General features: G+C 45.3%; 1 protein-coding gene across 6 annotated transcripts in view; it reads left to right on the top strand.

Moving 5' to 3' along the window:
• The window catches only part of FAM118B (family with sequence similarity 118 member B), a 29791-nt gene extending 8024 nt beyond the window's left edge, over window positions 1–21767 (top strand). For 2 of the 6 annotated variants that reach the window (XM_066607274.1, XM_066607275.1), the window contains exons 2-8: window positions 8012–8063; window positions 8675–8754; window positions 13485–13758; window positions 13930–14157; window positions 14312–14440; window positions 15410–15695; window positions 20937–21767. In XM_066607274.1, the coding sequence (XP_066463371.1) occupies window positions 8678–8754; window positions 13485–13758; window positions 13930–14157; window positions 14312–14440; window positions 15410–15695; window positions 20937–21640 (1698 nt within the window). In that variant the 5' untranslated portion in view covers window positions 8012–8063; window positions 8675–8677 and the 3' untranslated portion in view covers window positions 21641–21767. Of the gene's footprint in view, window positions 1–6749; window positions 6855–8011; window positions 8064–8271; window positions 8445–8674; window positions 8755–13484; window positions 13759–13929; window positions 14158–14311; window positions 14441–15409; window positions 15696–20936 lie in introns of those variants that run through there. The other 4 variants (XM_066607273.1, XM_066607276.1, XM_066607272.1 and 1 more) reach the window with 4 other exon arrangements.
• Window positions 21768–24446: the final 2679 nt, after the last annotated feature.

Genomic DNA, 24446 nt, shown 5'->3' with positions numbered 1-24446 from the left:
AGGCAGCATTGAAGAGCTGGAATTCTCCTGGGGGAGGGGGGCGGTATGGACTTTTCTTCATGTTATCAGTCCCCCTTATCAATCAGAGAACATTATTGCTGATGGCGCAGGCTCGGAAGCTAGGCCAAGTCCTTAGGCCCAATGTCCACGTGCGGATTTGATTTATTAAATCCGCAGCTCTAGCCGCCCATAGGAAACAATGGGGCGTCCGCAACGGAATTAAACCTTGCGGAATTGATTCTTAGGTGCGGATCTAAAATCACAGCATACCCCATTTTGTCGCGGCTGTGGCTCCATTCATCTCTTTTCACGATTAACCGCAAGCCATTAAAAAATCATTTTTAGGCTGATCCTCAGTGCATCTGCTGCGGATATCTGCATTGAAATTCCACACGTCCCGCCGACATTGGGCCTTAAGGGGTAAAGGCTAAAATTAGTTAGGATTCACCCGAGGTATATGCAGAAAATAGAACCCCTTGATTTCAGTGGGGTCGTGCACATGCGTGTAGGTTGCGTGCATATTTCAGTCGCACAAAAAAATTCACAGCATGTCCTATTTTCTTGCACATTTGCGCAGGGAAAGAGAACATTTTGAAGTCAGGAAACAAATTGGCCATTTCAATAGCTGAGACCATTGTCGCATTTGGGTGGGGCTTGCAAAAAGTGCAGTAAAAGACGCAGATGTGCCTGCAAATACGCAACAAAAATGTGGTGAAAATGCATATGCTCCTGTGAATCTGGGGCTAAAAATGGGCAGAAGGTGACTAAGTTTTACGTCAAAAATGTTTATATGAAACAGAAATCTCAAAATCTAAAATTAAAAAAGTTAAATTTTTGGAAGAACTTTCCCAATTGTCACGTGACTTAGAGTGTTTACACGTAGCAGAAATACTGCAGGAGTTGACTTGAATTAAGCTGTGGGTCTGCGCCTGATTTCAGTCTGCATAGCGCTACTCTTTGCTGCAGTGATTGGCGCAGTATTTGGAGGGGGGGAGGAGCGCTGTGCAGGCCACAATCATATTGCACCTCACATTCTTTGCCCATGGTGCGGATTATCAGTCTGTTTTGATGCAGATTTTGCAGTGGAGTTTTCTGCTACGGAAAATCTGCAGCTTTTCCGCTTTGTGTGAACACACCCCTGGAGGTAAAGGAAGCTGAAGCCTATCGGAAGCCCCTCTGCAGCGGAGGCGTTGTGCATGCGCTGTGATCGCCATATGCATTTTAACCTTTTTATCAATATTTGTGGCATTTTAAATATCCTGATGAGCTGGACGTTTCCTCTATTGAGCCGTTCATCATGGACCACGATTGAATATCTCTATAGCCAGTCAGCTGGTTTCAGCTTTTTTAAAATTTTGATTCATGAACAGAATACCAGAACTACAGTAAAGACTGGCATCCTTCTCACAAAGGCTGCCTGCACACGACCAATCCAGGGCCCGCAGCACAATCCAGCTCTGACCGCAGCCAGCGACCCTGTGTACCTACTTTTCCTGTACTGCGGATGACCGCAGACGCTCGCTGTTGGTCATGTGCAGTACAGCAGGTTTTATCTTAAATATTAGTTTTCCCCGCGTTGTCGCTAGGTTAATGATGCAAGTACCTGCAACTGATCCACGATGTCAACCACGGATGGCCAGTGGGCTGGGCATCTTCAATTGACTTTAATGGAAGCCGTCCATGTGGAGTCCACAGCAAAATAGAGCATGCTGCGACATCTCCTCAGCTCGTGATAAATCACAATTCGTTTCCGCAAGTCTGAAGGAAAGAGCGGGTTTACATAGCACGCTTTTGAAAGGTATTTGCTGTGGATCCTCCGTGCGGACGCCCACCGTAGATTCCGCAGCCGACCTAATCCTGTGTGTCACACGGCGATTGCATCACATGACCTTGTATAAAACATGATGAAAATGAGAGAATTGCATAATCTCGTCTATAAAATGATGCCGGTGTATTCAGTCATCCACCCTGATTACTAAATCGGGACATAATAAAATGTGTATCCCCAGCTGTTGTGACACTACAACCTCCAGCATGCGCTGCCGGGGAGCGGCAGGTTAAAGTTCAAAGGTTTATAAAATGAGCAGGAAGATTGCGGCTCTGATACCGGATTCTCTGCAATTTACCCCAAATAGATGCCGGCAGGCACGGCAACTTAATGCAACATGTGTAATCTATAGAGACTCACAGCCCGGGAACAGGAAACATGAAGCCCCTTCCTAAACGCCGTTTGTAGTGCTTGCTCCAGGGCAGAGTACACGGACACTTCTGCATCCTTGGCTTTATGCTGACGGACCGGAATACTTCTGCACACTTTGGATAACACCTAAACAGATGGCAAACAGATAAGCGGGTGCTGAGGGGTCAGGGCTTCTTCCCACTGCCGTTGGGTTTAGTTAAACATTTTCCGGAGCTGAGAAATGCAAATAAAAATGGAATTAAACGTTTCCGGTTTGTTCCCCAATTGATTTCAATGAGTTTTTATTAAAAACGGAAATATTTCGGTTTGATTCCGTTTAATTTCCGTTTCTCAAATGGAACAAATGGCGCAGTCAGCACTGGAAGCACCGCATTACTTGACCAGCAGTGGCGCTCCATAGTGGTCACCAGCAGTAGTGCAGCCAAGAAACAGAATAATGCGCTGAAGTAAGAGAAGCTCCTGGAAGCCTGTAATTGGCCGCGGACACAGAGGCAACATGTGCACCAGTTTGTGATGCAGAAACGAATCAGAATTTTACGCAGCGGAATATTTGTTATTTGTGAGCATACAGTTTAAAAAAAAAAAAGCCTTTTAACAATAGACTTTTTTTTTTTAATGCATGTAGCGCTGAACGCCAACTCTACCTAGTTATACTGCCGGACAGGAGTCGGTGATGCATCGTTGGTACATAACTAGACACAGGTACCATTCAGAGTGTTAGGAAGGCGGGATGACAACTGTCTTGTATTGGTCGCCACCCACGAGCAGAACCATGAAACCCTGCCTGCCGCTCCCAGCTACACCTACAGACCTGCGTCCGTACAAGTTCATTTACGCTTGTTTTACGGGTTCTGCTGTGTAACCTTCTATGGGAAAGAATACAGAAACTTTATAAAAAGGGTTGTGACAGCCACCGGCGAGGTGTCCTCGCCTTGTAAGGCTGTGTACACACTGCTGATGGGCTGCTGCTAACTTCTGCTTAAGTAGCTTATTCAAATTAAAAACCATAAAGTTATGAAAACCTGTTTTTGCGCTGCAGTAATGTGTTGCGCCACCCTCGCAGGAGAGGCGTTTTCAGGTTGAGTTGCGGTCAATCAGGATTCTTCCTGATAAATACATTTGGCGCAGCTCATAGCACAGCAGACGCCTCTGTTTCTTACCCCACCTTGGATGCCAGTGTTTTGCACCAAATATTGTGTTTGTTCGTAATTTAGTTCTGCCTCCTTTCAGTTTTCTTTTTTTTTTTAGCAAGATTGATGCGTTGCGAGATGCACCAAAATATGCACCCCATTCTTCTGAACAGGGCCATGTACATGAGCAATTTCTTTTTATTCTTTTTTTTTTCTCCAGCAGTGCGGCGCTGAAAAATATTTGCGGCATCGCTTATCCTTGGGCGTTCCCTCAGAATACTTCGCCGATTGTTTTCAATGAGGCAGGAAAAAAAATTGCGTGGCGTGCAAGGCACATGTGAGTGGGATGTGAGGCTTCCCATTGAAAACAGTGGGAAGCACTTGCCGATCCAGCCGTGCCGGAGGATCGCTGCTTCTCTGAAGTTGTCACAACGCTTTGCATGCGCCGGGATATTCCACGTTTCTGAGCATGATTTGCTTCCCATCGTGTGTTTTTCACGCTGATGTAGGCGTTTTTCATTCAAAAGCGCCTCACATTGTTTTTGTAAAGCTGTGATCCTCGGGCACGTATTTCACACACCTCATAGGTTCACAGGTGTTTGCTATTGATGTCAATGGGAAACATCGCATCGCGCTCGCATGCACATCACATGGCATGCCATGTATTTTAAGGTCCCAATGAAGACAATGGGCGAGGTGTTCCAAGGGAACCCCAAAAGATAGATTTTGTATCCTTGCAGCATCGCTATTAGCAAAAAAATTGCTATTAATATTATTCTTGCGTCTCGATACCAACAAAGCTTACGTGGGATTCTCGTCTGTGCGGAAGTAGTGTCAGAGCAAGATTAAAAGAACCTGCTGGAATCTACTTTGTGGCATTTTGTTCCAGTGCAGCTAACAACACTTTTGTGGTGTGTTTCTTTTGCTACCTGTACGCCATCTTTAGGGCAGCTTCACAAACACAGCTAGAAATATAGGACTGGACCCACACATTGCCGCCCCCCATTGAAAACATGTGGAATCCCCTAGATGCGAGGTGTTTTCATTTGAAAACTGCCTCGATCCCTGCAGGGGTTCCCTTCATCTCCCGGTGTTCTGCAATATCTTCACTTGGACCGGTGGCAGCAGCGCCGTCCCCATTGAGATCAATAGGAGAAGATTGCTGAAGGGATCCCCTGCTGTAGCTGTCACAGCTGCAGCAGGGATCGGGATGTTCTCACATTGGTTTCAATGGGGCCGGCGCTGCTGCCACCAGCCTCATTGAAAACAATGAGTGATATAGCCAAAAGAATGAACATGCTGTGATTTGTTTTCTGCATCGCAACGCAGTGCTATGCCGAAAAACACCGCAGATGTGTATGAAGCCATTCAAAGAATGGGTTTCATATTTATGCGCCTTGTAACACACAAATCTTGCACAATTCTATCACCAGCGTGAAGGCACCCTAACGGGCAACCTGTTCATCCAGCCTGCGGCAGAAATGCAGACTCTGTGACCGCTGACTTCTTTACTGTGGTGTTGGGCGTGCTGCCCTGTATGCAGCATGGATGCTGAGGTGAGAGGTGAGAGGTCAGTGGTCACTGGCTCAGAAGCGACTGCCGCCGTCAGAACGGAGCTATAGCCCAATTGAGTGGAATGCCTGTTGGGATGCTGGCTGGCCAGAGACCAATAGGAGGAGGGGGGGGGTCACCTTTTACTACTGTGGCCAATATAGGGGACACAATTACTATTGGACACATCATTGGGGGCACTGTTCTAACTTGGGCCACCAATATAAGGGACACTTACTAAAGAGGCCACTATGCGAATCGCTATGACTACTTGGGCCACTGTGGGGAATCGCTATGACTACTTGGGCCACTGTGGGGAATCGCTATGACTACTTGGGCCACTGTGGGGAATCGCTATGACTACTTGGGCCACTGTGGGGAATCGCTATGACTACTTGGGCCACTGTGGGGAATCGCTATGACTACTTGGGCCACTGTGGGGAATCGCTATGACTACTTGGGCCACTGTGGGGAATCGCTATGACTACTTGGGCCACTGTGGGGAATCGCTATGACTACTTGGGCCACTGTGGGGAATCGCTATGACTACTTGGGCCACTGTGGGGAATCGCTATGACTACTTGGGCCACTGTGGGGAATCGCTATGACTACTTGGGCCACTGTGGGGAATCGCTATGACTACTTGGGCCACTGTGGGGAATCGCTATGACTACTTGGGCCACTGTGGGGAATCGCTATGACTACTTGGGCCACTGTGGGGAATCGCTATGACTACTTGGGCCACTGTGGGGAATCGCTATGACTACCTGGGCCACTGTGGGGAATCGCTATGACTACCTGGGCCACTGTGGGGAATCGCTATGACTACCTGGGCCACTGTGGGGAATCGCTATGACTACCTGGGCCACTGTGGGGAATCGCTATGACTACCTGGGCCACTGTGGGGAATCGCTATGACTACCTGGGCCACTGTGGGGAATCGCTATGACTACCTGGGCCACTGTGGGGAATCGCTATGACTACCTGGGCCACTGTGGGGAATCGCTATGACTACCTGGGCCACAGTCTTACAATTAGAATCGTCCCTTTGAAGACAGCCATAAAGCTGATGTGGCCCTCGTTAAAAATGTGTTTTACACCCCTGACTTAGAAGGTACGAGGAGACTTATAAGGTCATACAAATATATGACTTCTAATACGCTCTAAACGAATAGATTAAGCTGTTGTTGCAATGGGGAGTTGTAACTGCTGGCGGCTGCAGGTGATGTAGTTGGTGCTACTGAGGGCAAGCATGGCTGCAGGTGATGTAACTGCCGCTGCAAGTGAGTTTCCTTATAAGGTCGCCTTCACACTGGCGATAAAATCATGCGATGCGATAGTGAGTAAATGCAGAATTATTAAACTAATGATTTTCAATGGTTTCCTTCACATCTGTGATGTTTTCACTCATGGGATGTTGCGATTTAAAAGAAAATTGCGGTATGTCTTCTCTTCCTGTGTTTTGCAGGGTTTTTTTTTTTTCTTTTAATCTCCCATGTTTTCCTATGGAGCCTCCTATTGATCGCATCGTAAAGCACAAACTTGCAATTTTTGCGTGATGCGTTTTTACATTAGAAAGTCCTATTGACTATCGCACGAGCAAATTGCAAGAGGCAGCCATGTTTTTGTGAGGAAAAGGAGCGTTAATGCTCCAAAGTCACAATTTTTGTCCCAATTTTCCCACAATCGCCAGTGTGAAGGAACCCTAATGCTGCACCTGGAATCACACTTAAGGTATAGAACACAGGCTGCACTACTGCAATATTGAGCAGTGAAGTGTCTCCTCGCACCCCTCCCTCCCTGCAGTCTATAGACGCCTCTGTATCTCCTAGTGTTCCAGCCTCCGGGCTGCACTCAGTTCCTCTTGCATCATCTTAGATAAATCTAAACTGACTAGTCAGGACTGGGTATATAACCTGAGCGCACCATCCCGTCACACTGCACCGCTGCCAGGACACCAGCTGGTCACCTCTGTGAGTTACCCTCTGACTTCCTCTATGGTGCCTGTGATAGGGGGGCGGGCTTTTGCTATCATGGGTACATTAGATTGTCAGCTCCTGTGCTGGGCCCTATCTAGCTGAATAAGGTCCACGTCTCCAACTCTGTTGCTTTGTCTTCTGTTCTTAAAGGGACAGGACACCTCAGCACTTTATCTCCAGGATGTACCTGGAAGTGGTTGTAATCCAATTGTGTTTTATTAGTATTTAGGAAAGCGTGCCAATGACCCGCGACTGTCATAAAATTTCTGACGAGTTTCTTGCTACCCTAACCCCTTCCTTTCATGTTTTTGGATAGATTTTGTTTTAGTTGGGGGGGGGGGGGGGGGGGGAATGTCACAACTGCACTCATCCTCTCCAGGTATATCCAGCTTTCCAAGCTCTGTAACTTTCTCATATACTTTGTATTTCACTTCCTTACTGATTTCAAGATCTCTGCTTGCGATCAGTGACTCAAAACTGAACAAACCTTATCACAGGTTACAGTTTGCTGCAGTTGTATCCAGTCTCTGTGAGCCAGGCACTTCAGCACAAGTATCTCTCCTGTCTGGATAGTTTGCTACAATGTATCTCTGGATTCTGAGCTGTTTAGATCAGAGAAGAGTCTCTAGCCTGTGAGTTGGGAGGTTAGGATGGGTTTCCAGCCTCTGGACGCAAAATTCCTATTCAGTGACAGCAATCAGTGATCTTGAGAGTGTTAAAATGTTGCAGAATTCTTTATTATGCAATGATTAAAGAGTAACAGCACTTTTTAAAAAGTGAGATGTCAAAAGATTTGATCAAACAGGGGTTCCGGGTGCTGATTTCCCCCCACTGATCGCTGAAATGAAAGAGCAGCAGCGCTCAGTAGAATGTTGTGTCCCTTCAGCTGTCTTTGTTTCTTGTCAGCTCCTCTTGGCAACTGAAGATTAATGCGTAGAGGTCTGTAGAAGTCTGTGCATCCATCTCCAGCAACGAAGGCAGTCGAAGGGGAGCAGTGCTTGGTTGAGCACCTTCTCGCATCTCGCTCCGACATGAAAAGTTTTTTAAAAGTGCAGTAACTTTTTACTATCGAATTACATAACATTGGAGCCCCCCTTTATACATATAGGATCCTCCAGACGTGATGTAAAGTGTCTGTTCCTTCCTTGCAGGGTCTTGATGATCTGAACACTCGCACAATCAGGAAGTGACCGACACAGTAAGGTAAACATCCTCGCTGCTTTAAGAATGTTACTAATGTGCAGAGCTGCCGGAAAGTTTGTGCACAGGGCTGCCGCTTCCCGGCTCCTGCCTGTGCTGCCATGGTGATGTCTGCCTGCTTCTTGGCTGCCCTTCTCGGCAATCACCGCTATCTTGGAAAACAATCACTTTTTAGCCCCGAGACACTTTTTAATTTTTTTTTTTAATTTCCAGTATGTAATCACAAAGAAAGCTTTGTAGCCGTTAGATGGGCGAATGCATGACCCCGCCGCTGTACAGGAACACAGCGTCTCTGCCAGTATTATTGGACCGGAGCAATCCCTCCTGCTTTACTGTAGTTTCGTAGGGCCCAGGTATTGCACCCCAGCAGCCGGCCCCAGCGTGGTGAGTGCTGCACGAGAGCTCATTGATTACTGGTAGAGTAGGGCTTGTGTAGCTTTGGGATAGAGATAAGGGGATTTCCAGGTGAAGGGACTGCAAAAAAGAGGAAGGAGATAAAACAGGCGACTAGCTGTAAAAGATGATTGGTACATTGTATATTGTGAGCCTCGATGCAGTAGTGTTGGGGTCTTGCGCAGGTCCTAGGAGTAAACGTTGGATCTTCTGTCTTGCAGTTGATGGCTTCTGCTCTAAACCTAAAGTCGGAAAGACTGATGCTGATAGAAGACGGCATTCCCCAAGCCAAGAAACCCAGGTAAGACGTCACTATCCTCCAGGTGTCCATTCCTTATACACATATAGTATGGTCACATTGTAACACCCATCCACCGCATCTGCTCCACTGTTACTAATCCCCTCTAACACTAATAGAGAACATTGTCAGTGTTGTGGGAAGTCACTCCCCCCCCCCCCCCCCCCAATACTTCCAACAAAATGAGAAAAGATGTTCCCTGTTTTGTATACATAGTATGTATAATGCACATTACCCAGAGGAGCATGCATGGCCTTAAAAGTCTCCTCATTCACCTAGGAGTGAGGATACCCCTCCTGACTCATTCACATGGACGCATGCAATTTTGGTCTGTGAAAAACGCACCATTTCACTGCATGTGAATATGCATTTTTATGTCCGTGTTGCATCCATATTCTGCATTTTTTTTATTTACATCTGAATGCACTAATTATATTCATTTAGTAAAAATATGGACTTGTTATGGATAGAAAATACACCCGTGTGAATGGGCCTGAAGTCTCAATACTCAGCTAACCCAACAATGCTAGGAAAAGGGGTTAATGACTCAAAGTAACAAAAAAGAGAAATCTAATGAATAGAGAAACTGCTGGACCCTCTCCAGACACTCTGACGCTTTACATGTTTAACCAATCCATATAGTAAATGCAGTGTAACGGGTAAAAGATGTTCCCTGCTATTTAGTGCTTCTAGATCAGGGCCGGGCTATAGCATAGACAAAAGTAGTCATTGGCAGTCTGTCCTCAACAGATGCTAAACCTTCTGGACTGGTGCTCTGAAACTTGCAGCATCAGTGGCTTTATTTAGGTACTATTGGGGCTTTGCTGTAGCTGTGTTGTATAGAAGTATTATTAGGGCATTATATGGCTATATTATGAATGTACTGTACAGTCCTATCATGTAGGCACCGTATAGCAGGACTAGAAGAGAACATCAAGGAACTGTTTGGCACCATATGGCACTGATGTATTTAATGTATGGCACTGTATGAAAATATTATTAGGGCATTTTATAATACTGTCATGAATTCACTCTACAGCACTATCATGTATACACCATATGGCAGTTTTTTTATGGTACTTTATGGTAATGTTAAATTCCATCATAGTGCCTACAAGTTATAAGAGAACTTGTCACATGCCCACAGCACCATAAACTAAGTTATGGTGATGTTAGGGAACATGACGGAGAGCCCGGCGATGTATTTTTATATCCTCACCGACTTCTCGTTTCTAGTGGTTTTCCCCTCTGAAAATCGCGCCAGCACTGCGAATCCGACTTCTTTCATTGCCGTGCAAGCGCTTTCCCATAAACGTCTAAGGGAGAGTGCGTACACGGCACTTTGAAAGACTCTGATTTGTAATGTCGGCGCAACATTTAGGGAGAACACCGCTGGATCACTGGAGCAGAGGATTATAAAAAAAAAAAATAGCTCACCTGGCTCCCTGGCATGTTCCCTAACAACACCATAACTTACATAGTTTATGGTGTTGTGGGGATGTGACTGGTTCCCTTTAAGTGCCAATATAGTATGTTCTGTGCGGTCATGTGGCACTGTATGGCCCTTTGATGCAGTATTATTACTTTTCATTCTCTTCCTACTTCCGTTTTTGCTGTTTTGCCAGGGTTAAAAATGCTGAGGATATCACTCGAGCAAGGAATGCCTCCGCACACCAGCTGAGCAGTCTCTGCCAAAACTTAAAAACCTGACCCCCACCAATATCAGTCTCTAATCCCTAGAAGAATGCTCTTTATCTCCAGGATTGTACAGTCTGCCCTTGATAGATCACTCAGCAGTAACAAGCAGCTTTTTAAGTCAAGCAGCGTGCTGTAAAAGAATTCTGGAGAAGGTCACTACATGTGCAGGCGCCCTTATTCCCCTATGAGATGGAAACTTATGAAAACTTGCTTATACAAAGTTCAAGACATGAACATTCTTAGTATTCTATCAAAGAATTTGGGGGTTTCGCTGGTATGGTTATAAACTGAATGATCGGAATTAAGAACACCTACTCTATAATGGGTTGGTCCACCTTCTTGGGCAATCAAGGCTTTCAGAAGTCAGGCAGATTCCACAAGGTGGCAAACATTCTCCATACCCATCCCATGCCCACTGTAGCCACCTCCTCATTTAGTGCACATTTTGCGAATAAGTGGGAGCAGATCCCACATCCCTTTCCAGCATACCCCAAACATGTTCAGTGGGGTTATAGTCGAGTGAGTTTAGGGGCACTGCATTGTGGAGAGTTTCTTGTCTTGTACCTCCCTAGTGATCCAAGCTAGATGACACAGCGCTGTCCTGTTGAAAGATGGCATTGTGGTTGTAGAAGACTTGCTGGAGATATGGGTGCAGATGGTCAGCTAACAGATTCCTGTCGCCTGCACCATTCAAGGATTGTGGTATGACAACAAATGGTCTTAGGCCATTCCAGGAAACCGCTCCCCAGAACATGACATCGCCTCCACCGGCCTGTTAAACTCAAACGGTGCACCCATGGGTTACAGCTTCATGCAGTTTATGGCACATGCGGACCCGGCCATCTGGTTAAGCAGGAAATAGGACTCCTGATTCCAGATGACCTTCTGCCATGTGATCTCTTTCCTTGGCATATGCAAGGTATTGTTGGCGATGATGCCGGGTCATCAGGTGCACCCTTGTCTGTCTTCGGTTATGAAACCCCAGTCGGCGCAAAGTACACCAAATGATCATTATGGAAAATTGTCAAACTTTCCCGCTATTGTACCGCTGCTTCAGTTGGTCTACTGTGGCACGTGGTTGCTGAGATACCAGATGTACCCAACCGATGCTCACCTGCTGCGGTGTGATCTTCTATTGGATGTTTGTCCATTGCTCAACCAGTCTTGCTACACTTTGATACCCTGGTGTGGAAACTGTTAACAATTGTGGCTGCTTCAGACATACTGGCATTGCACCTCCGGGCACCAACGATCTGTCTGCAGTTAGTCACTCAAGTTACCCATGTTAACTCCTGACTGCCAAATGCTGCCTTCTGCTATGCAAAGGAAAGGTCAGCTTCTTATCCGAGAGCAGATTGTGATGCAGCAATTGCATAGTACCGCAATGTTGATCACAAGGAGTCACATGCCAGCTGCTCCTAAAGGCCCATTTACACGCAACAATAATCGCTCAAAATTCGTTCAAACAATCGCAGATGAGTGATAATCGTTACGTGTAAAAGTTTGTCTAAATGATTATTTTAGGGTGAGCTTAAAATCCAGCATTCGGCCACGGAGAGATAAAGTATCTGTCAACAGACCGCATGCTGTGTTCTCAGCGGGAGTCGGGAGATTATTGTATTCTGCCGGCCGGCAGTCCATGTGTGTGTTCAGTGCCCAGCCCACATGCTGGTCTCTGCAAACAGCTTCTGGAGGCCCTTTTACTCAAAAATGAAGATGATAAAGTGTTAATGGACACTAATGTCCATTAACACTTTACGAAAAATGATTGCTAAAACTTTCAATCATTTGAAAGATTGTCTTTGCATGTAAACAGTGATCTTTCAGTATACAAATGCAGCACATACAAAGAGGTTAATTTTGTTATATGTCTTAAAAGGGATCAAAGCTCCTTTTTTCTGATGCAGAACTCCCGATCCCCTGGATTTATATATGGCTCCCACATTATATGAACATGTGCAGTTAACAACCCCTACAATTGGCAGCTACTAGTAAAACATTTCGGCAACTCATATCTACAGTTCCTTTACCTTCCTTCCAGACCCAGTTCAAGATGGAGCCCATATGATACGTGTTTAAAGTGTAGCGTAGATGGGCCTTGATTCTTTCACTATGTGACTCCTATCACATAGGACATCAGTATCGCAGGAGCAGATCTGCCTTGAATGAAGTTCACAAACCCCTTTATCCTTCTTGTTTCTGGATCATTAATTGCCATCTGAAGTTTACAGTTCAAGAAACCTCTCCATCTCCAAATGTGTGTAGTATTGATATTGTGTCCGTAGTACAGGGATATTAGCAGGAGGTCAGGAGTAGTCAATAACCAGCAACCCCTCCTGATGACCCAACCAGGGACAGACGGGTTAAAGAGTAATCCGGATGTCCACTCTATGTGGAATCGCGGTAATCCTCACTTGTTACCTAGTAGACTTAATAGAGTCGCTGCCCGCTCACGCACTCCACATCAGCTTAACTTCTCAGGTTTATGGCCTTCACGCCTCATTCTTGCCATTTATCATGCTCTTACATCCGCCCCCACGCCAATTCAAATGTCAGTCTCAGTAAATCTTGTCCCAATCACTACAAGTTATCGAAAGGAAATTGACCATATTTTACCAGATTTCAATAGGGGCAAATGTGTGAACATTGATGTGGATGATTATTTCATTTCACGCAAGATCTTCATGGCCACATTGGCAGAAATCAGAAGGGGGGCATGTTGTCATCAGGACCTGTCAATAGTACCCTGATGTTGGAATTGTAATTTTAAATGATGAGATCCCGGCATAGAAGCAAGAGACTTGTTTCAAGAGTCTTCTAGATTACTGGCAGGTTGTCTATCCCTTCTACCTGCAGTGTTTTATGGTTTGTTCAAGTCCTCAGCTTGTCTGCTGATGTCATCAGCTTATGTCATAAACCGTGTGTAATGTTACTTCCTGTTGGGTACAATGCATGGACGTACCATCGTGTGACTGGGTAGGGAGGTGGGTCACTTGGGTACACAGAATGCCAGCTAACGATACTAGTTCTATTAGACCGGATTTTGTATATTCCAGAAAACTTTTACCGAGCTTAAAGACTAAGAAGCCACAAGAACTAGTACTGGTGATTGGAACCGGTATTAGTGCGGCTGTAGCACCTCAAGTCCCAGCTCTGAAGTCCTGGAAAGGGTTAATCCAGGCCCTGCTCGATGCTGCTAACGATTTTGACCTTCTAGAAGAAGAAGAGAGTAAAAAATTCCAGAAGTGTCTCCATGAAGACAAGAACCTGATCCATGTAGCTCATGACCTCATCCAGAAGCTCTCACCGGTCAGTGCTATGCTATATATATGTATATTGGGGGCTGTAATAAGCATGTAAGCTAAAAGGGGTCTCTGCTTTGCAGTTCATTTCCTTATCCTTCTATGAGTTGTTTTTTTTGTATTTAATCTACTGTTTCCTGACTTCTTTTTCATGTCACCCATTGCTCCCTCATTGCAGCGCACCAGTAATGTTCGCTCCACCTTCTTCAAGGACTGTCTCTATGAAGTCTTTGATGACCTGGAGTCAAAGATGGAGGACTCAGGAAAGCAGCTTTTACAGTCCGTCCTGCAGCTGATGGAGCACGGAGCTCTTGTGCTGACTACTAACTTCGACAACCTGCTGGAGATCTACGCGGTTCATCAGGGAAAACAGCTGGAATCCATAGACCTCACCGATGAGAAGATGGTACATATCAGTGTGGACAAAGTGGCGGTTCTGTGTAGTGATACATTTGTTATATCAGAGCGTTTTGCCTTGTGACATGCAATCTGTACTCTCTTGTCAGATCACTTCTTTCCTCTCTCTTTTCTGTTTAATCCAAGTGTCCTTTTATTACCAGGTACTGGAATGGGCTCAGGAAAAGAAGAAACTGAGTGTCCTACACATCCATGGAGTGTACACCAACCCCAGCGGCATTGTCCTTCACCCAGCTGGATACCAAAACGTTCTCAGGAACACCGAGGTTATGGTGAGCTCACCCCACACAACACTTTCCTGCATATAGAAATTCTTACATAATCTATAAGTTCTATAGATCCCCATTTGTGTATGTAAGCAGTAAGTCTGTAGGGGCACTTCTATGCTGCTCTGGTGAAGCCCTCTTTGTTGCACCTTCCATTATTTCTGTATATTGCCATATTTCTCTGCTGGGATAATCTGTACCTCTAGGGATCTGGCTTCTTCTATTTTCTCTGTAACTGCCCCATTATACATATTACTACCTCCCATAGGATCAGTAGTCTGATGTGAAATACTCCATGTTACTGGTGACCTCTCCTCTACTTCAAGGGGTTGTCTGGTTACCAGACAATCTTTCCTATGTGGGTCCAGCTGTGCTAAAATAAAAAAAAAGGAGCTGTACTTGCCTGTTCTCAGCCCCTGCGATCCAGCGCTGCAGCCCCACAATGGTCCCAGCGTCTGTTGTGGAGGATGTCGTCACTGGATGTCAGCTGACCATTGCAGTGTTGTCGTTCTTAAATTCTGACAACATGGAGCCCGGGATGTGAGCGCTGATGCTAGGAGTTCAGAATGATGGCGCTGCAGCCTCTGATTGGCTGCAGCAGTCAGGTGACAGACGCTGATATTGTCCTCCACAACAAATGCCGGGACCGCTACGGGGTTGCAGCGCTGGATTGCAGGGGCTGAAGACAGGTAAGTACTGTTCCTTTTTGTTGCTTTTGAAAATCTAGACCCATAGAGGGAAGGTTGTCTGGTAGCTGGACAGCCCCTTAAACGCTTAACTTTGTCCTGTCTAATAATACGTGAGCGGACAAGCCAATCTCCCCCCCCCCCCCCCCCCCCCCCTCCTCGGTCCGCTCATGATGTTATAGTTTTTATATTATATATTTTCTTATTTCATATATAATTACATATTATTGAACGTCTATATTACATATTATTGAACATTTATATTACATATTACTAATTCTTCCTGAAGAGGGAAATTCAGAAGCTCTACGAGACCAAGTCGTTCCTTTTCCTGGGCTGTGGTCGCACCGTGGATGACACAACGTTCCAGGCCTTGTTCCTGGAGGCAGTAAAACACAAATCGGACTTGGAACACTTCATGCTGGTTCGTAGGGAAGATGTGGATGAATTCAAGAAGCTGCGAGAGAACATGCTGGATAAAGGGATTAAGGTCATCTCCTACGGCATGGAGTACTCTGACCTCCCTGAATACTTTGAGAGACTGGCAAACGAGATCTCTACAAAGGGACGCACAGGTACGGATTACGCTCTTGCTCGTTGTCGTTATACGGTGGTTCTGCTGGGTATCTACACCTAGTTTACGGTTACACACAAGTCACTATTCCCCCATATGAGACACATTCATCCTTGTTGCAATTACATCAGACACTTCATAACCGTTCTGGAGGAAACCAGCAGGTAAATAGAGAGAACATATAAGTGCATGTTTGTTGGATTTGAACCCAGGTCTCAATGCTGCAAGGAGCATGCCATGCGTTTAACTCTAGTTCAGTATATACAGGGTTTGGACTCGTAAGGGTGCTTTCACACAAAGCGGAATATTCTGTGCCAAAATCTGCATGTCTAATATTCAGAATTTCACATAACTTTGCAGTAGAATCACTGCAGATTTGCAAATGGCAAAATCTACAGCAATTCCAATGCAAATCAGTGTCAAAATCCACATTGGTCATCTGGAGTTTGTTGCATATTTTTCTTCCACATGTGAAAACACCCTTTGACTGTGAATGGTGCTTTTCACGCCTGATCAGCACTGAAATATTCCAGTATGCCATGTTTTCAGTGATAAGCATGCTAAGAAGTTCTGTCTTTACACCACGCTCTCTGCAGTCCCCTGATGTACGAGAAATTTACCCGAGTCCGAGGTATAGGAGTGCAACTAAGCAGATATAATAGTGAGTGCAGCTCTGGAGTATAATACAGGATGTAACTCTGGATCAGTACAGGGTAAGTAATATGTATACAGATAGTCCCCGACTTGCGAACATTCGACTTACGAATTTCGCTAGATACGAACTATCTGTACAGCACAGTATGATGTAATGCTATGGCATTACATCATACTGTGCAGGGACCAGACAAGTTTCTATCAAGCCTGATAGGAGCCTGTCCGGTCACATCGCGGTTGCTGGGCAGCCGGGGGCCTTCTGAAAGGCCCTAGGGCTGTCTATGCAGAGCGCCTAGCAAGCCGTGCGCTTGATAGGCACTCTGCATAGGCAGCCCTGGGGCCTTTCAGGAGGTCCCCGGCTGCCTAGCAACCACACAGCGTCCTGCGATCTCATCGTGGGACGCTGTACGGGCCCCCTGAACGTCGGGTGCAGCGGGCACCCGGCGGCAGCAGTTCCGACGAGCCGCGCCACTGGTCAGAACTGTTAACACTTCAAATACCGCTGTCAGAGCGGTATTTATTAAAGTGTTAACAGTTCCGACAAGCGCCACGGCTCGTCGGAACTGCTGCCGCCGGGTGCCCGCTGTAAGAAACAGCCTGCACCCGACGTTGTATGGAGAGGGATCCACCCGCGATCCCCTCCATACAACCATTTGTTCGACTTGCGAACAAAACGGACTTGCGAACGGGCTCCCGGAACGGAACCTGTTCGCAAGTCGGGGACTAACTGTAATGTTAAGGGACATTCACACGGGACAATTATCGCGCAAAATTCATTCAAAAGAAATATGATTTACAATAGTAAACGCGTTGAAATGCAAAGCCGTCGTGCATCGTTTGTTTACTTTTCCTTTGTTGCTCACTCTCAACCAGCATAAAAGCATCGCTGGGGTCCAACTGCTGGGACCCCTCACCAACCACAAGAACAGGGGTTTCATAGCAAATTTCAGTGCACATTGTTGCATATTAGCCATGCCGCCTATCCACATAAACCATGCGCCTCTGTCAAACAGATCATTAGGCCGCTTTCACATCAGCTACAAAATCATGCGAAATTTGTGCGTTGCAAGACGCACAAATATGAACCCTATTCATTTGAATGGAGTAATGCACACGAGCGATGTTTTCCCGTATAGCACCGCGTTGCTATGTGAGAAACAAATCGCAGCATGTTCTTATCTTCCTGCGATATTGCCCACTGCTTTCAATGGAGCCGGCGGCAGCCCCCAATAACAATAACGGGGGCTCCAAAAACCCTTTATGAACAGAGTGGTGACCACATATGCACACCACCACTCCATTTACTGTCTATAGGACTGATTAAGATGGTTGAGCATTGTGCTATCTTTGTCAGTCCACAAACTATGAAAGGAGTGGTGGTGTGCATACGTGATCAGCACTCTGTTCATAAAGGTTATTTGGAGCCCCCGTTATTGTTATTGGGGGCTGCCACCCGCCCTATTGAAAGCAGTGGGCAATACCGCAATAAGATAAGAACATGCTGCGATTTGTTTCTCACATAGCATTACGGTGCTATACAGGAAAACATTGCTCATATATGACTCCATTCAAATGAATAGGGTTCATATTTGTGCGTCTCACAACGCACAAATTTCACATGATTTTGTCGCCGATGTGAAAGTGGCCTAATGACCTGTTTGACAGAGGCGCATGGTTTATGTGGATAGGCGGCATGGCTAATATGCAACAATGTGCACCGAAATTTGCCATAAATCAAGTCACAAAATGTTGGCACAAACAAAGTCCACCAATATGTCATAAAGTTAGACAAAAGTGTCTATACATGCACCAAATTTATCATCCAGAAGGAGCCCTTATGATAAACTTGGCACGTTTTCAAACTGCCTGACCTAAGTTTACATTGTCTCAGTATTAGGCCAAATGCCCACGAACGCATTTGTACTGCGGTTCCCGGGGCGAAATTCCACCGCTATTAGGTTTTACTGAACCTAATAACTTTTCTGCCAGCCAATGTCGTCACGCGGAATTTTACAGCGGATTTCCGCAGCGGGAAATAAATCGTGGCATGTTCTATTTTCCGCGGATTCATGCTGTGGCAGGTCTTCATTAATATAGTAGTAATGGAGGCCGCGGAAAAACGCTTGTTTTTCCACAATCACCAGCGTGCGCATTTTGTTTGCCACTTCGGTACTCTTGTAACGTAAATCCGGGCGTGGGCATGAGGCCTTAGACCAAATGGATTAGTAAAAAAGTAATACAATGAAAAATTGGTATTGCTACATCCATAAAAGTCTGACCTATTAAAATATCACAAATCTACACCAAATGGGGAAAGTAGTAAAATAAAAGCTAGAATTGCTATCTTTTGGTCATCTCCTCTTCCCCCAAAAATGAAATAAGTTATTAAAACATCATATGTGCCCCAAAATGTTAACAATAAAAACTAGAGCTCGCCACACAAAAAACAGGCCCTCACACAGCTCCATTGGCACAAAAAAGTTTTATGTCTCAGAATACAGTGACAGAGCAGATGGTTTATTTTAGTTTATTACTTTTTAGTTTTAGTTTGAAAAGTAGTAAAACATAAAATATATAAATTTTGGTATTGCAGCAATTGTACTGACCTGCAGCATAAAGTTAAATAGGGGTTTTCAGGCAAATACTAATGATGACCTGTTCTCAGGATGGGTCATTAATAGTGGATCTGCTGGGCTCCGTCACTCGGGACTCTGGCCGATCAGCTGATTGGGTAACCACCGTAAAGGCCCATTTAGACACAACGATTATCGCTCAAAATTTGCTCAAAAGCCATCTTTTGAGTGATAATCGTTGTGTGTAACTGCACTGACATCGTGCAGTTTTCGTTAAGCCGTCGCTCATCATTGTCTTTCAGCATGCTGAAAGACAACGATGAGTCTTATCAGGGATTCACAGCGGGATACAGCTGATACTATTGTTTCAGCTGTATCCCGCTCCCTAATGACAGGCTGGGTATGACAAACAGAGCGGTCCAGCTGCGTTCTCCATACCCGGCCCGGAGCGCTCGGCTGTATAAAGGAAAACAGCTGGATGCAGAAGGCAAGCGGGGACACCCTCTTATCTTCTACATCCTCCGCTCTGAGCGCTCGGCTGTATAACAACTGGATGCAGAAGACAAGCGGGGCACCCCACTTGTCTTCTGCATCCTCTGCTGGCAGCGCAAGGTGATCGCTCATCTTGGGCTGCAAATGACACAACGACTATTGCTCAAGTGTCACTTGAGCGACATCTTTTGAGTAATAATCGTTGTCTAAATGGGCCTTAAGCGCTACAGCACACGGGTACGGAGCGGAAGCAGTTAGTTTTAAGCCCAGTGTAGTTGTCAGTGTTGGTAACTGTATTTAATTTAATAAGAGCTGTGTCTGCAATTACAAGTACGGGCCACTACCAAAGGTTGGAATGATCTGCTTCCGCTCTGTACCCCTGTGTGTTGTGGTGCTGACGGTGGACACCCAATCAATAAATTGGCTAAGGTCCCGAGCAGCAGACCCCAAACGATTAACTATGGATGATCTATCCTGAGGATAGGTCATCCATAGTATTTGCCTGAAACACTTCTCTAACAGCATAACCCAAATAATAACTTCAAAATTTGAGCAGTTACTGTTTTTTTCCATTCCATGCCACAAGTTTTTTTGCAAGGTTTTCAACACATTATATAGTATTAAATGTTGCTGATAAAGACATCACCCATGAAAAATAAGTTATAGCCTTTGGAAGGCGTGGGATGAAAAAACTGAAGGTTTCCTTTAAAACTAGTTGTGGTGGGAAGGACATTCTTTAGAATTATACAATGCTCGTCTGTAGCTGCAACCATAACTCATGGAGCAGGGCTGGTAAACGTTTCGTCTTTATGGACCGGAAATTGGGATTAAAAAGAAAAGGAATGAATGGCATCACTTCTTTACCTTCCTCTTATTCGCCCCTGCGGTATTGTGTTCCCAACCGAAGCAGATTTAGTGGAAAATTAGTAGATCGTGAGTGGAGTGAAGAGGCTGCAGAACATCACCACACCGCACCCTCCTGCAATCTTACATAAATATAAAGGACAATGGGATTACAGCTGAGCTCTAATCTAAAAAGGAAGGAGATCTCAGGTCCTTCCCTCAAGATGTGGATTATTCCTTGACCCCAAAATGCATCCGAGGAGCCACAAAGTCTAACTGCCATCTCCTGAGTTGACCTTAGCGCTTTTGACTGTCTTGGTCAATGCCATAATACAAGACTCTTCCTCTTTGAAGCCTTCTTTCTTTAGTTGCACTTTTTGAACCCTTGTCTGCCAATCGCTAACAGTTATATCTGTTTCTTGGAAAGCTGAGGTAATATCCATCATTATGCTCCCCTGGGCTTGTCACCCAGGTTTCTTGCACCCTGCCTAGTGCAGTGATCTGTCCCCTGCTCCCATGTACATAATTAGGCAGATTTGGCATTAAGGGGTCTAGATAAGCTGCGTGCCAACCCCCATGCAAGTTGTATTGGCAGCCATATTGGTTGTCAACCAGCAAAATTATATAACTTTAAAAAACCATCTTACGCTATTTTTAACGTTTCCACGTTACCATTTTAGGGGAATCACATGCTCAAGAGTTAAACTACGAGGAGGAGGAGTCTTGTGAATCCAGGCGCCAGTTTCTGCCATTTTTCCTTGAGAACCCTGAGCACTCTAGAAGAGACAGGTCTACACAGACTGATCAAGAACAGAGCACCTTGCCATCTACACTTCCCATGATGCTTCAGTCTACAGATCCACCATGGACTAACTGTCACCGGAAATCATGTCAAGAGCCACCACCTTCGCTCAACAGCCAAACCCTATGGATGCTGGAGGAGCAGCTGAGGAGCTTCACAGCCGCACAGGAAGGGTTACGAAAGGGAATAATGACCAAAGTGAACGAATTACATTTAGACTTGTGCCAACTCGCCGTGGGAGTTAACAGCAACAGCGCTGTGTTTAAAAAGATTCTAAAGGTGGAGACGGAGAGAAATAATCTGCTCGCTTGTATGAACACCAACATCAGCAAACTCACTGCAAGCTTACACTTACTGGTGATCCAGCAGGGTGCCAACCAGCGGGAGTTGAGATCCTTATTTGATCAGCAAAGGTCAACATTTGAAACAAGTGCCGAAGCGACGCCTTCACCCTCTTCTGTAACATTATCTCCTCCTCCCTCACAGTACCGCTACTCCATGCGAGCTAGAACAATGCCCTCCCCTGCCTTAAACTACAGCTCAGACCTAGGGTTGCGTCCTGCAAAGAGGGGACGGAAATAAAAATGCCTTTCATGAACCACAGAATAGTTTTGTTTTTCAAATGAACTTTAAAAAAATTCTTTATTTATAGGAGAATATGCAAGTTCCTAAAATTCTATGTTGTAGCATTAAAGAGTTTGAAAACTGATCTGACTATTTGATGGATGAGGATCGTTGTGCGTTATGTAAGGGGGTAAAAGGGAACATAGTAAGTTGATGGGACCGAGTTATAAGTCACTGGTGTCGATCCTGTGACGAGTGCAGCGCACTCAACAATTAAAGGGGTTGTCCGAGTTATGTACACCCCTGGCACAGAGTCCTCCATGCCATAAAATAAAAAAAATCAGCGGTTACTTGCCTCTCCTTGTTTGTCCTCTGCTTACAGCTCCGGTCTGTTTACAGGCAGCGGTGACGTCCTGTAAACCTGCTGTAGCAGCCATGACTGCGCTCAGCCATGACTGCTGAGCACGGTGATTGGCTGCTGTAGCTCGTTCATAAATGGGCTGAGCATGCAAACTGACGTCGCAGTGGAGAACGAATGGGAGAGGTGAGTAACTGCTGATTTTGTATTTTAAGGCATGGGGTACCTGTAACTGAGACAATCCCTTTAAATTGTTCTCTTATGACATAATTGATCGCTACAGATGTTAACAAAAGCCATAAGTGGGATCTTGTAATGTAGTAAAAAAAAGTCTTCTACTGTATTATGACTCTACAGAGCCTGGTGTAAGGGTAGCACTTCCAAGAATTCAAAGCGCTAGAGTATGCTGAACCAGAAGGCAAAGCTCCAAAATAGTGAGTGCAGCTCTGGAGTAAAATACAGGGCGCAACTCGGGATCAGTATAAGATAATTAAATACAGAGAGGTCAATTAACACTTCAGATTTTTCCATAGCAAATCCCGCTACATGTGAAATTACACTAATGCATAGGAGACATTTAATTCTAGTGACTGGTTGGGGCCTCCCTCCAGTGACATCTTCAACCATGATTGAATGTATGAACTGTGGAATTTATGGTTGGGGTTCTTATGTGATAAATTGGGGCTGAATACAGCAGAATTTGCGCCAAAATCTGGCTTACATCCCTTGTACTATGCTAATGTATGTTAGGCTCTTTTGTACCTAATTAGACAAGGGAAAGGCTTAAAGGGGTTAGAATGTGGTTTAAAATATTGGAGTAAATTTAAACAAAAATATGCGCTGCGGAATATGTTGGCGCTATAAAGATTATTATTATATGCACTTCTAACTAGATGCACCAAATTTATCATTACAGCGTGAGCCACCGTGATAAATTTGGTGCAACTTTAAACTGTCTGGTCTAAGTTAATACAAACAATGCCTGGCAGCTCATCCCAGTGATGCTCGCTCCTATGCTGTTACATAGGAGAGAGTACCACAGGCATCACTCACAGCACTGCCAGCATAGAGACAGTGCGTATCAGGATGAGTTCAAACCCCCTCAACCACCACCACCTCCATTCACTGTAAGCAGAAGGTCGTTCAGAAGCGACCGACTGCTGTTACCGGATACCTTTTGGTAACGCGTTGCAGAGGACTGGTGCTGCTCTGGAGAAATCTTGGAAGCGGGAATGAGAGGTTCGAATAAAAGTGGCACTTAATCGGGTTCATTGTCATGTGTGCTATTTTGATATTCGTGCAATTGTCAATGCCTAAATGAATACATCCCGTATAAATGGAGCAAATATATAAAAGTGGTACATAATGTCATATAAATGGACTCCTTCCTTTGCTTAGTAAATCTCCCCCCATTGTGGGATATCCCAGGCCGCCATCTGCATCTCCTGTCTGAGCTATGTCTCTCATTCCTCTCTCGTTCTCAGGTGACAGCACATGACCCCCACCGACCTCACTGTGATGTCAGATGAGCCGAGGACGTGGCTGCAGCTCGAGAGTCTTTGCAGGAAGACGAGCCGACGTTGGCAAGGAGGACAGGAACACTAGTGCGCTGTATGTGACGCTGCCCGGCGCCAGTCTTGTTAAAAGGCTTTTTAGCTTCTTCAGCTGTACCAGCACCCGGTCGCACTCATTTTCTAGGTCTTGTTTTCTTACCCATTTCATACTGTAGTGAGATCTGTACATGTCTCACACCAGGGACGCCGCTCCTGTAATGTTTACATGTAAAATCTGTACAGATGGTGTAAATAAGCATTGCGTACTGAAACATTCTGCTCTCTGTGCTTCAATTCCTTGCCACTTTCAAGATCTCAGCTTGCTGTCAGTAAACTTGGACAGATCAAACACTACTCAAAGTTGAGTGTTGGTTACAACAATGTATCCAGTCTGCCTCCCAGAGGGTCATCAAATCACAGCAGCACAAATGGGTCTCCTAGTCTGAGATCTTGCTACAATGTTTCAGACTGGAGCCCAGACTGCTCACCTCACTTGTCTAGACTGGATGCAACTGTAACAAAACCCTCAGCTGTCAGGTTTGTGTGGAGGCTCAATCACATTTCTTTTTACATGTGGAAAATGGTGAGAAAGTGAAACAGCATGTTAGAAAGTTGTAGAACGTTTATTATATTGTGATTAAAGTAAATGCGCAGCCATCAACTCCATTATCAATTTCTACGAAGTTTACAATTCTGTTCCGATTTATTATATCGTTTATAGTGGGTGGATTTTAGTTTTTTGATACAGAGCTCCAAATCCCCACCATGGACAAATCCTGCCAGAACCCTGACAATCAGCTGTTTGAGGGTGCCTTCACACTTGTGATATCGCTGCGCTTTTTAACGCAAATGTCAATGGCATTTACTAATGCTAAAAACGCATTGCACAAAAATCACAAAGCACACTATTTTT

This window comes from Eleutherodactylus coqui, chromosome 6, assembly GCF_035609145.1.
Source record: "Eleutherodactylus coqui strain aEleCoq1 chromosome 6, aEleCoq1.hap1, whole genome shotgun sequence".
NCBI classification, from domain to species: Eukaryota; Metazoa; Chordata; class Amphibia; order Anura; family Eleutherodactylidae; genus Eleutherodactylus; species Eleutherodactylus coqui.
Note: the sequence above shows the minus strand (reverse complement) of the source record. Positions and strands in the feature narration are given on the sequence as shown.